General features: G+C 42.4%; 1 protein-coding gene and 1 pseudogene across 19 annotated transcripts in view; both read left to right on the top strand.

Annotated features, from left to right (window-relative positions):
* The window catches only part of LOC148722458 (uncharacterized), a 61502-nt gene that overhangs the window by 35607 nt on the left and 12487 nt on the right, over positions 1-13408 (top strand). For 14 of the 19 annotated variants that reach the window (XM_088737103.1, XM_088737106.1, XM_088737092.1 and 11 more), the window contains one exon: positions 5342-9272. The exons of 4 other annotated variants lie outside the window; for them this stretch is intronic. In XM_088737103.1, the coding sequence (XP_088593229.1) occupies positions 5398-6180 (783 nt within the window). In that variant the 5' untranslated portion in view covers positions 5342-5397 and the 3' untranslated portion in view covers positions 6181-9272. Of the gene's footprint in view, positions 1-5341; positions 9273-9931; positions 12084-13408 lie in introns of those variants that run through there. One more of the 19 variants, XR_015992822.1, reaches the window with a different exon arrangement.
* LOC148722460 (uncharacterized) lies at positions 2488-5312 on the top strand (annotated as a pseudogene).

Here is a 13408-nt window from a genome sequence, read left to right as displayed (position 1 = left end):
GAGAATGAAAAGGCTATGTCTTCTACAAGACTCTCACTATATTGAACCTAAGGTTTCAGACTTGGGGAATACTTTTGGTGTTCCCCAGATTTAGCTTGGGTACCCTCTCTCGCATGATGCATTCAGGCCAATCACACAGAAACCAAAATATTTAATGGATGTTGATTGTAAAGAGTTCTTCTGGGCAAATGAACATGCCAATGAGAATTATTGTTAAGTGTAAGATGTTATTGTGGGAAATTCTGGAGCTTCATGGTTAGCATCCTGGTCTCTGAGTCTAGAGGGTGTAGATTTAATCCCAGACTGGGTCAATGTGTTGGTGTGTAGGTAAAGACAATTCACATGCACAGTGCCTCATAGCACCCTTATATATCTGTGTGTCTAAGAAGTTTTTTCTATATACAACTTTTAACAATTTGACAAACAGACTGGAGATGGGAACATAGATGAATATCAGTTAGGATCTGATGTTTAACATTTGACGATAAAAACTTGCGACAAAACGTTGCTTGATAACATTGTAAAATTTAAAAACGATAAAAAGCTATTGAACGCTAAAATCGACGACGTTTCGACGTTAACATGACTGTTTGATCACATGTTGATTACATGATGACATGTTTGATAACATTAACATGTTTGATTACAAAATACATTTTCATGAATGACTTTATGCGAAATGTGTGGCAGTCAATAGAGGAATTAAGAGAACTATATTGGGAGGTGATAAATTAAAATGCTGATACAACCACGGGATGTAGCCTGGTCATTTGTTTTGCTTTATAGAGTTTAGTGCTTTTTAGAGATAGATATCAGTTAGCTCGAGACAGTACTGTTGTGCAGTTTTAAAAATCGTGAGTTGTTGTTTATGTGATTTTCGCTGTATTGACTTTGAAACAGAATTCCTCGGCATTTGCTGGCTAGAGACACTTTCATGCTTTGTCGATTTATCTGCAATTTCGATTATTTTACGCGAGAAGTTCAACTGCACTTAAGATGACCATTTCTTCATGATGTTAGGTGTTTTTATAATTCTTTACTGTGTTGTTTTGTGAACGTTAAGCTCAATTCCTGCTTCCATGCGCAAAAATTCGAAGTACGCACAGCAGTTGGATTGCCTCTCACTACTTCTATACTGATAAATAAAATAAATGACAAACGAAAATTTCCCTACCTAGTTGGTGACCCTCTTTGATCTGCCTGAAAGGATATTACAACAACAAAATTGGTTAAATTTTGAGAAGTTTGGCGGAATCACAGTTGCTGTTTATACATCGTAAATCGAAAATTTGATTCCTTGAGCGCAATTAAAATCGGTGAAACTGCCCGAAGTTAAAAGTGTCTTCCCAAGTGATAGGTCAAGACAGACAACAATTTTTTATGAGTTTAAACTTGAATTAGTAGTAAAGAGACAAACGATTTCTCAACGTGATCGCTGTCAGTTCAGAAATACTAGACATGTCTGGCTTGGCAAACGATCGTAGTTATAGTTAGGAACGTCTCTCAGCATTAAGAGAAGTGAGCTCGTCGCAACTTCGAAAGCTACAATTTAACACTTGATGGCAACTTCTTCCCGTGTACCATATACAGACATACATGAGAAAATGTATTACACGGGTCTTTTACTACTCACTTCACGGTTCCTTTCTGAGTTCATTTCCTTAATCCTGCAAAAAAGATATAGATTGATGCTGGCTTGAAAAGTATACTTGTGACCGTGAAGGTTGATTGGTTTTTCGCCGCAGTCGTCGTTGAATGGTGAAGAAGAGAATACTTCTTATGTACCACTCAGAAGGGTGATTTTCCACTGGCTGAGTGGAACGAAATAAGTGGAAAATGTTTTTCTCACACACCGCTGGGGCCTGGGGATGGGTTAAGGTCATGTGATGTGTAAGGCGGTCAGTTGTTTTTTGTTGACCGCCATTGCTTGACCTTTTTCTGCGAAAGTGCGTGTATTATTTACATTTGTTACGAATAGTTAGTCACGAATCATTGGTAAAGCATGCCGAAGGAAACTAGACGTTCGAAGAGGAGTTCTCGAGCGGTTAGGCGACTTGAGCCATACAACAAAAGCCCTAGTCAGCGAGGTAATAGTCGATCAAGTCAAGGATCAAGGCACGAAAGCCCGGAGCGCGAGGACCCTCCAAACCGAACCGAGGAACCGCCAAGTTGGGCAAAGGAGCTGTTGCAGCAGCAGAAACTGTATTCGAAAGAGTTAAAGAAGCTGAAGAACGAGATTGATGATGCGAAGCTTCGAAAACATGGAAAACTGAGCGATCCGGAGCCGGAGTTTCGCTTCGAGGGAAACAAAAAGCAGTACAAACTTAATCGCGACGTCTTGGATAAAATTGACAGGGCTAAGAATACGAGTGATGATGAGTCTAGGTCCGAGCTCCTCGAAGAAGGTGAGCAACTTCTTTTAGAACGGAATAAGCACATTTGTCTTGCCGATAAATATGGGTGGGACACGGTGGAATGTTATGCAGCCGAGCCGCTTGCTAGTGATTCTGGCGACGAAAAACGGATAAAAAAGGCCATCAAAGAAAGCAAGCAACTCAGGGAGGAGAAACGAAAGGCAGCTGCAGCGAAGTGGAAACCGAAGAAGTCGCCCCTACCACGAGGAGTTGATGGGTCGAAACGTGTGGTTGAAAAAACCCATAACTTCCGAACGGCGGGAATGTCGTCCAACGTGGCACGTGACCCCAAGCAGTTGTGTTTTCGCTGCGGTCGAAACGGCCATTACGCCCGGGATTGCCGTGCATCAGTCGCAAGTGGAAGTCCAGGATGGGGCCAGAACAATGGGCAATCATCTGGAAGTCAACAGTGATGCCCTGAACTTCCCCCTAGAAGAGAGTGTATATAGAGGATATCTTGAGTTCGAGAATGTTGATTTTGCTTGTCCCACGGTTGTGAAAGGCAGATTGAGGGAGAATATTTCGTTTTGGCAGAACATTGGAGCTAGCAGGTGGGTGCTGCGTGTCCTTCAAGAAGGCTATAGCTTACCATTTATTTCCCTTCCTCAGGAGGCATTTTTCAGGAACCATCCCAGTGCTGTCGAGGATAATGTTTTTGTTTGCACTGAGATTTCTAAGTTACTGTTGTCTGGTGCTGTAGTTGAGGTGAAAAGTGAGGACTTGGTGGTATGCAACCCACTGGGCGTTGTGAGGAACTCTGCACAAAAACGCCGCCTAATCGTGGACTTGCGTTATGTCAACCAGTTCCTGAGGTCATGCAAATTTAAGTACGATGACATTCGCACAGCAGCAGACTTATTTCATGAAGGCGATTGGTTTTTTAAATTTGATTATAAAAGTGGTTATCATCACATCGAAATATTTCCTCAGCATTGCAAATACCTCGGATTTTCCTTATTCTACAAGGGGCAGCTAAGGTTTTTTAAATTCACGGTCCTTCCATTTGGCTTATCAACTGGTCCTTACCTCTTCACCAAGATCCAGAGAGCACTCGTGAAACACTGGAGGGGGTAAAGGCTTCAGATTGTTTACATATCTGGACGATGGAGCAGGTGCAGACCAGGACCGAGGTGAGGCAGTCAGGTTGTCAGCAGAGGTTAGGAGGGATGTTTTGTTGAGTGGCTTCGTCACCAACGAAGAGAAGAGTCAGTGGGAGCCAGTACAATGTGGTGAACTTCTGGGCTTTATAATGGATTTGCGATCTGGAACTTTCCAGGTTCCACCAAGGAGGGTTGATGCTTTGAAACAATTGATGAATGATACTATAGCTAAGAAATTTGTGGTTTCAGCACGACACTTGTCACGCATCACTGGTTCACTGGTTTCCATGGGTCTTGCCTTGGGCCCTGTAGCACGACTCTGGACTAGGGCACTCTACAGGGACATATGTCAAACAGTTCACTGGGACATACCTTTCTTGATATCTCCGGAGAGTCAAGCTGAAGTCCAGTTTTGGAAAGTTAATTTTGACACTGGTGGTTATCCTATATGAACCCTAGTCCGAAGGTAGAGGTTATTACTTACTCAGATGCAAGTGGGCAAGGTTGGGGTGGTTTTGCAGTGCAGTTGAGTGATAAGGTAGCCAGGGGCAGCTGGTCCCGTGAGGAAAGTGAAAAGAGTTCTACGTTCAGAGAGGTGACTGCCATCAGGCTTGTGCTGGAATCTTTTGCAGATGAAGTCAGGGGTAAAGATGTGCTCCATCGCACCGACAACAGGAATGCAGAAATTGTTTTGTCAGTGGGAAGCCGCATCAAGGAGCTGCACATGGAGGCTGTAGCAGTTTACAGGTTGTGCCGGGAACTTGGCATGCGCTTAACAGTTGAGTGGGTTAGCAGAGATGAGAACACGAGAGCAGACGAGCTGTCGAGGTTGGAGGATTCTAATGACTATATGTTAGACCCAGCTTGCTTTGATTACATTGACACCTTGTGGGGTCCCCACACCATTGATAGGTTTGCTAGCCTGAAGACGAAGCAGTTGGAGAGGTACTGCAGCAGGTATCATAACCCAGGTTGTGTGGCAGCGGATGCATTTACAGTTTCTTGGTCTCATGAAGTTAATTGGCTTTTTCCTCCTCCATACCTGGTTCCACGTGTGTTGAGGCACATGTCAGCAGGAAGGGAGAATGGCACCTTGATAGTTCCTGAGTGGCGTTCAGCAAGTTGGTGGCCACTTCTGGTGGAGAAGAGTGGGAGCTGGAAGTCCTTCATTAGCCAGTCCATGCAGATTCAACCATACGAAGGGATCTTCCTATCAGGATCAGCAGCTAGTGACATTTTCACAACGGGCGTTCCTTCCTTCTCCATTCTGGCACTCAAACTTTGTTTTGACGCCATATGCTGAACATTCCTCTCGGTGAAACTACTATGATGAAGTCTGTTTTGGACCTCGTTTTCAGCTCTCGCGATCTTGAGCCAGCCAACATTGTCGTGTGGGAGTTGGATAGATGATGTGGCTCATGACTGGTCAGTTGTTGTTTTGACAAGACAGCACGTTTGTGATTATGCTCTGGATTGACAGCCGCTAAATGTGAACACTACTGTGACTAGCAGTTTGTTACCGTTATGGCAGAGCCGCCCCCAGCCGTGTTGGCCTAAGGGGTATCGCTAACACTGGTTAGCGGTGTATGCTGGCTGTATGTTAATGTGGATGTCTGTAAAGTTTTTTCGTGCGCTCTGTTTGCTGTTTTGGCAAAGTAGCCCCTAGCCGTGTTGGCCAAAGGGGAACATCATTCTAGTACTGGTTGCCAGTGTGCATGTGTTGGCTAGTTTGTAAAACCTTATAAGTCTTGCTGTTTGGGCATGTTTTAATGAATGTTATGGAGGTGATGATGTACGCAGTGTTTTACTCGGTACATTCTCTTTCAGTTTCCAGCCCTGTCCCGGAGGGTGTTAACTTATCTGGCTGGTTACGTGGGGAGACTATGACTCATCCTAGACTGAAGTATCTTGCGAAGTCTCTACCAGCGATCCTGATCCAGGACAGAGCACCGAAGACAGTCAGCACTTATGTCCGTGCTTATGAAGCGTGGCGAACATGGGCCGTCCAATGTGAGGCCACTCCCCTACCAGCGGATCCTACAGTGTTTTCCTTGTATTTGGTACATCTTATCCAGCAGGACCGTTCAGTCTCCTGTATTAACTCTGCTATCTATGGAGCTAGCTGGGTCCATAAGAAGAGCGGCTATAAGCAACTGAGTGACCATCCTCTCATACAGCAGGTGGCGGAGGCCGGAAGAACGATCCTTGCTAAGCCCCCAAATCGCAGGAGGCCTCTGGAAGCCAGCCATGTTAAGAGTGCTATCCGTCGCCTCGAGCAAGGCCCCTTGTCTGATATCCAGGTAGCTGCTTTGTTCGCTTTGGGTTTCTTCGGCTTCCTTCGCTGGGACGATCTGAGTCGATTGACTGTGGACAATCTTCAGTTTGAGGATTCTCATCTTGCCATATTGCTCACACAGAGGAAGAATGATCAGTTTCGCCAAGGCTCATGGGTTTTCATAGCTCGCAGCGATTCATCACCTTGCCCGGTTGCAGTGGTTGAGAAGTTTCTGAGGGTAGGCAATCATGACAGGAAGTCGCGGCTATTCAGGCGGGTGTTGTCCACAAAGAAGGGAATGAAGCTTAGGATGGATCCTATGTCATATAGTCGGGCAGCTGAGTTGATTAAGGCCGAGCTGCGGAAGGAGGGGCTAGATCCTGCCTTGTAGGGAATTCATAGTCTGCGAGCTGGAGGCGCTACAACCGCAGCAGCTTTTGGGGTCCCTGAGCGTCTGTTCCAGAGGCAGGGCGGTTGGCGTAGCGACAAGGCACGGAATAACTATATTGAGGAGTCTTTGGAGTCCCTGCTTCTGGTTACCAGGACAATTCAAGACCAAACCTCATGAATTATAGGCGTGATCCCAAGCTGCTCAGAACCTTTTTTGTACTTATGAACTGATTTTTTCATTATCTAGTGCCCTTATGAGACTGTTTGACTTTGGCAAGGCTTGCTACTTGCACATTATGTTCCATTCTGTAAGCCTTGTGGATTTTGTTTTTGGAAATAGTATTTCTCTTAGTTTTTCACTCTATGCTTTGTGCCATTGCGGTGGTTGGCTTGACATGGCTCCCAGGGGTGTGTGAGAAGGGTGATTTTCCACTGGCTGAGTGGAACGAAATAAGTGGAAAATGTTTTTCTCACACACCGCTGGGGCCTGGGGATGGGTTAAGGTCATGTGATGTGTAAGGCGGTCAGTTGTTTTTTGTTGACCGCCATTGCTTGACCTTCCCACCCACCCACCCAAGAGTTTTTTCAGTTGTTCATTACACTTCTAAACGATTTTAGATTTTGTCTCGATTCTTAACTAGTTCATGTTTTGAAACTCCATGTATACTTGTAAAATTTGATAGCTGTTATTGTGTGAATAAAGGTCAGGCTTGCGGTGGTTGGCTTGACATGGCTCCCAGGGGTGTGTGAGAAATGCCATTTTGTTAGGGTGTTTGTGTACTAGTTCAATAAAATAGAAACTTTTTTACAATTGAAGACGCTTGACTGTGTGGTCAGTGCGTACTTTTTTAAGGTGAAATCACACGTTCCTGTAGCAGTTGTTGTTAATAACGCCGTGTAAAACAGTCGAGCCACACGTAAGCTTTACAAGTGTACTCAATATGTGAGCATGTCGTAGGTGAGAATTGTTTCCGATAGTGCAAGATCCAACGACGCCCAGAGGATGGGAAGTCGTAAATAACAAATACTTTGTTGCAACTCCAAGGGTGACTTACCTTCTTTGCCAACCAAACAAATGCTGAAAACGCCTAGATGAATGAGGTTTTGAGGTACTTCTATACCACATGTAAGGTAACTGTCAGTCATCATATTGTTGAGCCTTCGGTGCTTCTACGGGTCGCATTGCAATTGGTGCATTATCTACTTTCCTTTCTATTTTTAGTAGCTGCAATACTATTAAGATTTGGACGCCGGTAGGACATCCGGGATTCCATTGCGTGATTTGTTACTTGCGCAACAAGAATGCCACGCCAAGTGTACTTGTTTGTTCTACTCTCTTAATGTGGGTCTTTGTAATTCAAACCAAGATCTTTTGACTTTGTGCCGGGCGTAGTGGGCTCAGCTGAGTTTTAAGTCACAAAGTTACTCGTTATGAAGGAAAAAAAAGGTGCAGTGGACATGGCACGTAGATAAATCAAGACCTGCTCAGTGGCGGATCCAGGGGGAGGGTCCGGGGGGTCCGAACCCCCCCCCTACCAGACCTGACGCATACAACTTTGAGACTGAAACTCTTACATCGACAGGATTGTATATCACTTTTTAACTGGCTGATTTTTTTAACGAATCCAAGTAAACGGTAAGCAGCCAAGGAGTTTTAACGTGCAACCGCGACTGGTGGGAGGGGGTGTGGGCGAGAAGTAATTTGCCTCAAAAGAGTCCAACAGTCTTTCTGAACCAAAGTTTGAACCGCCCCCCAATCAAAAATTCCTGGATCCGCCTCTGCTGCTAGTACCAAAACTTTAATACGAAGTCAGGTTAGTTACTTCATCATCTCGCTCCTTTATCTTTGATTTTCCAGGCAGGTGGCTCACAAAGCCACTTTGATTTCGACCGCGGTAGTTATCCTGTGTAAATTAGTTCGTTACTTATGAATTGTGACTTTGTTAAAGGGATAAAATTCAAGCCGGTCAACTTGAAATAATTTACTGAAACCGTGACTCGAGCATTCTTCGTAGCGTTCTTCCTCAGAAGATATCAACAGGGAGATATTGAAGAGCCAATCAGAACTCGTGGTGAAAAGAAGGAAACTACTGGAAAACGCGGGAAAATGCAAGTGATCAAGTCGCGCTTGGTTTTTGGTTAAAGAGGGTAGTGCGCGTTTTCTGGACCAATCACACAGCGAAGTAAAGCAAAGCTAAGGCGTTCCCGAATTACACAAGACACTTCTTCGAAAATAGCTCCCAGGAATAGTGATCGTGCATGTGTTACTGTTGTCGCCCATAGTATAGAATTATCAGTTCCAAATTAGAGCGCGCGCTGCTACGGATGTGACCAACCTAATGTTTTGCATTTTGCTGTATTTAGCAAACTCTACTTTCTTGTTCAAATTAAACTAAAACATACCATGTTAATATCCTTCGCGAAAGACGTTCTTTGGTCACCCACCCTTTCCCCCGAACAGAAAATGCGCAAGGGCTACGTAGCTATGAGGGATACTAACGTCATTTTAGATCTAACCATCATACTGGCAAGTAGGCTACTAGGTCAACTGTTTCATCTATGTTCAGAACACGTAAGGTCGGCGGTCTACGTAATTGTTCGTAATATGAAAGCTAGACTAGATAGACTGTAACGGCAACATGTTCTGCATAATTTTTATTATGATTTTTTTCCAATATACACACGTGTAAGGGTAGCACTAGTTATAACTGCTATTCAGCTCTAAGATTACAGGCATGCAAAGCGTATTAACAGTCCGGTACTGTCTGACCAGAAATCTTTCTAACAAGTCCCTTCTGAAGGGTTTTTTTGAACGGTGCGAACCGTTACGTTTGTTTCTCTCGGCCGCAGTTCCTAAAAATTGAAACAAAGGAAAAGTTTGTCGTGAGAATTTAAAGAGATGCTAGAGTTTTTAAAAGGGAAGTTAAATAGGTAAATGTTCATTTTAATGTTTTCAAGAACCAGGTACCCAGGTACAACGGGTGTTATAAAGCGGTTGAACATATTGAGAAAAATCAGGCTCAATTTAAGCATTGCTGACCGTTACTTGGAAAAAGGAAGGGCTTGAACTATGGAGAAACGAAAAAAAAATAAAAGTATCACATAAACCATTCTCATTTTGGAAAGAGCATTTCTCAAACGCTGAGATCATAGTTTGGTATCAATCAAGACAAATGACTTTGTAAGTGAGTATTCTTTAGCTTCTTGAAGAGTGCGTGAGAGAGATTTTGAACAACCTCTTTTGATGAATCTGTATGATGTATTTTATGTTGGGTAGCTCATCCTTTTGATCATCAGTTAAATTATCAGCGTAAGTGCATGCAGAATAGCGAAATTAGAGGTAGGAGAGAATTAGAAAATAGGGTTTGTCGTGAGCTCTTAAGGTCTCTTCGAGTTTCTTGTCCGTATGAGGCACTCACTTTAATATTATAGAGTAGCTAAACAGTGACCGCATAGTTGGATTTGTAATTTAAACATTGATGAAACCAATTTTTTAAATTTTCCTGACAATGGTCTCGCGAAGATAACTGAATTGTAGATGGGAAAGAAAATGGAACGAGTTTGACAGACCTGGCCTTCTACTCTCCTTTGAAGAGAACGATCGATATCTTTTGAATATAAAGGGCAATCGTGTCAATTCGTATTGTCTCGCCTTTTTTCCCTCCATATCAAGGTATTTTAGTTTATAGTTCTAAAATGAGCCAAAGTATACAAGTAGGCAACGAATGCTACATATTTATCTCTCGGTGCAGAGCTCGAAGTACCCAAGATGCAGCAGCAGCAGCAGCAGCGGCGAATGTCACCTTTAAGAAAGGCTTTTAAAGAATTCTAACAGATGTAGGGAACTATAGCTCAGATTAAAAGCGTTTATGTGAAATTCTGCACTGTAAATAATACCTGATGGAGGATGTAGTCCCTCATAACTTTGGCCACCCTGTAGAGATCCCTAAAAAGTTGTAACAAGTGAATTTTTATATTTGCATTGAAAAGCAATGTGAAATTTCGTTCATCGATCAAATTATGCTGTTAGAATTAAATAAGCGTTTAGAGATTCATCATGGTTTTAGTCATTTATTGGATTATAACTTGAATTCATATTCTCACCTGTTGCTCAGAGCTGGCTCCAATGTAAGAGCACCGTCCTGAAAAGTTTACGAGCATTAATTAATGAATACTTAGCTTTAAGGGATCAGTACCTAGTAATAACCGCTTAGGCGATCCAGAATGTTAGTATCATTTACCTCAGCGGAGGAGATTGAATATGCATACAATTTTTTTTTTCGGCAACGGGTGTGTAAGTAAATAAGTAAGTTTATTATCCAGCAGCACTAAGCAGAGTATAAATAATGCGCGAATCGAGTACAAATATCACGCGATATTTTACGATTGGTTATTCTGTACTATTTAAAACACCTGTTACCCGGCCGGCTCTGCGTGCTACACTTCTCTATTTGCTAAGCTTTTCTTGTCTTACAAGAAATGCGCATAAAATAAAGTAGTTGGATAACAAATAATTTATCATACGTTGTGGCGTGTAGTATCGCTGAGTAATTTTAAGATTTGTGCCGTATTTTTGGACGAGCCCGTTGGGAGAGTCGAAATAAAAACGAGATTACTTCAAGTAAGAACTCGCGAAGAGTAGTCTCTTAGTAAGTTCGCATGTCAGAGTTTCCGGTTTGGAAGCTGAGGGTCGCAAGTCTGATACCGCTAGGTCACACACTTCGATTTTTTTTTTACGTCGAAAAATTATTTTTCCTTCTTTTTTCTCTTTTTTTTTTTTTTTTTTTTTTTTTTTTTTTTTTGTACCCAATGCTATAATGTACAGGTAGATAGTTCAAATGAAAGTACAAAACGAGTTGGAAAATCTTGGTCTGTGGCAGCGAGCTTGTCAGCGCCGACAAAAAACGGCTGATTCGAGAATTGTGTAGAGTATTGAGGACTATTGAAGTACCAAGTTGTCTTCAACGCATCAAGAATTATTATTCTATTTTTTTCTAGCCTGCGGGCGTCTTATTAGGGTGAGTTAACGATAAGAAGCACCCAATCGCCCAACCGGCCATGTTGAACACTTCCCCACCTTCACCCTCTCGTTATATTTTCACTCTCGCTCACCCCCTTGGTACAAATTTGTTTCTCTCCCCAGCCCTCTGCTTCCATTAAAATCAAAGATGACGGCCAAAATTTTCGCTAAGAAAATACTGAGCACTCGCTCGCCAAAATTACCCTTCCTCTGCAGACCAACCTTTTCTGACGATATCATATCAAAGTGTACTCGTTGGAAAGTAGTGACGATTTTATTTCCGTACCTGATTGCATGTCGTTCGTGGATCTCCGGCGGCATCCCTCTGCTGATCTGTGCTAGAATGACCGTAAAAATATCCAGAGGATTAATCTCTGTTTAAAAGCATTTTTGCTTTTGTGGTGGTAAAAAAAAAACGCTGTGAAGAGTCAAATCATTATTTGAAACACTTCACTTTCTCTTATGTTGATATATGTTGAGAAAAGCAATGTAGAGAAGTAATACATGAAACTTTGTCAGGTATGGTTTGTGATACGATATCAGTTCACACAATACGTTCGTAAGTTTGTCTTCAGTGGCGAAATTTCGATTTACACTGTGAAGTTGGCCGCCTTTGAGCCTCTTTCAGTGAGAGGCACCAACATGAAATTTTGAGAACGAGCAGAAGCTACCTTACTGACACAGCATAGAAGTCGCCTTATCATGCTCCGAGACATACATACATACATACATACATACTTTATTTATTCCAGAAGCAGACTATGTATACACTAAGAGGAAATGGAAAATATGCTTCCAGAAAAGGAAGTTAAGAGGTTATCCCTATGTGAAAACTCCCTAAAAAATAAGTCTAAATGAAAATAAAATACTTAGTTATAATTAAATATTTAAATACAATTTAAGCTGAGATTTAAAATGCTGAAGATTATCAGCTTCCACAATGTTTCTTGGTAATTCATTCCATAATTTAACAATCCTAATGAAGAACGAATGTTTATAACAATTAAGTCTTGCTGGTTTGACGTAAAGTTTGTACTGATGATTTGCTCCGTTTCTCCGTTTAAGACGTTTCTCCGTTTCTCCGTTTCTCCGTTTAAGACGATTCTCCGTTTAAGTAAAGACAACAGAACCAGGATTTTTAACACCTATTAAAAGTTCAGCGTCCTCAACGTCCATGTTGGTTGACTGGAGTTACATTGTATAGCCGTTGAATGGTAAATCGCGGACTTGGTTGTCACATCGGTTGCGATGGGTTGCAGTTCGCTTCTTCGGTTGAGTGGTTTCAGCGATCGTGCGATCACTTGCGATCGTCTGCGATCGTCTGCGATTATATGTGAACCAGTCTTAAGGGGAAGTAATTGTTTCAATACAAAGAAGAAACAATAATATGTTTGTCGATTGTTACCTACAACCTCGTCGTACGATCTCGGTACTGCTTGGTTCTATACTGTTCTGATACAGTGGGTGGGATCCATGAGCTCCAAATCATATTTCCAAATATGGCGGGTAGTAGGCTCAGTCAGATATCAACAATCTTACTTGTGTAATTACCTTTCGGATTTAGTTTACATAGCTGCAAACAAACTTAACGAGGATTGTTGTTTTGGATGATCGAGACGAGTAGTGTATTATTTTGCTGGTTTTGCGTTCAGAATTTTGCCTCAAACTATTGTTTTGGACGAGTTTACGAATAATCTTAAGGTCAGATACTGTGTACTGTCGTTACATAAATCTGCACACGGCCGCTGGTTTACACCGCCTAAACATGCACTACGTTTCTCTGTAGAGACCGAACTAGAATGGCTGAGCTATTTCGTCTCACCTTCGAGAGAAAAGGAAACGGAGCTGCTTCAAACTGGATCTTTGAAAATGTACTGTAATTCGAAACCACGAAACCATAAAACCCTAGTTTCTACCTAGTGAGCAAGGCCTGCGACGCGCTGTCTTGGAGAACTCTGATTTCGATAGGTTAATGATGGAAAACCTTTGATGAAATTTGCCGTCTTAGTCACATGTCACGACAATGTGGTCTCATAGGTCAGAAATTGAGCTGTTCTACTAATGTGCTCGCAAACACACACAAGGCTTATGTGCTCACCCTGCAAGAAACGACGAAAGCCCTTGAATACTATGTGGCTGTAGTAATTCTGTTACGATACCATATCTTACCTCATGTTAGAAATAGCTACCGACGGTTACATTTCGACAA

Source organism: Stylophora pistillata, chromosome 10 (genome assembly GCF_964205215.1).
Source record: "Stylophora pistillata chromosome 10, jaStyPist1.2, whole genome shotgun sequence".
In the NCBI taxonomy this organism is placed as follows: Eukaryota; Metazoa; Cnidaria; class Anthozoa; order Scleractinia; family Pocilloporidae; genus Stylophora; species Stylophora pistillata.
The sequence above is the reverse complement of the archived record's forward strand: the minus strand, read 5'-3'. Positions and strand labels throughout refer to the sequence as shown.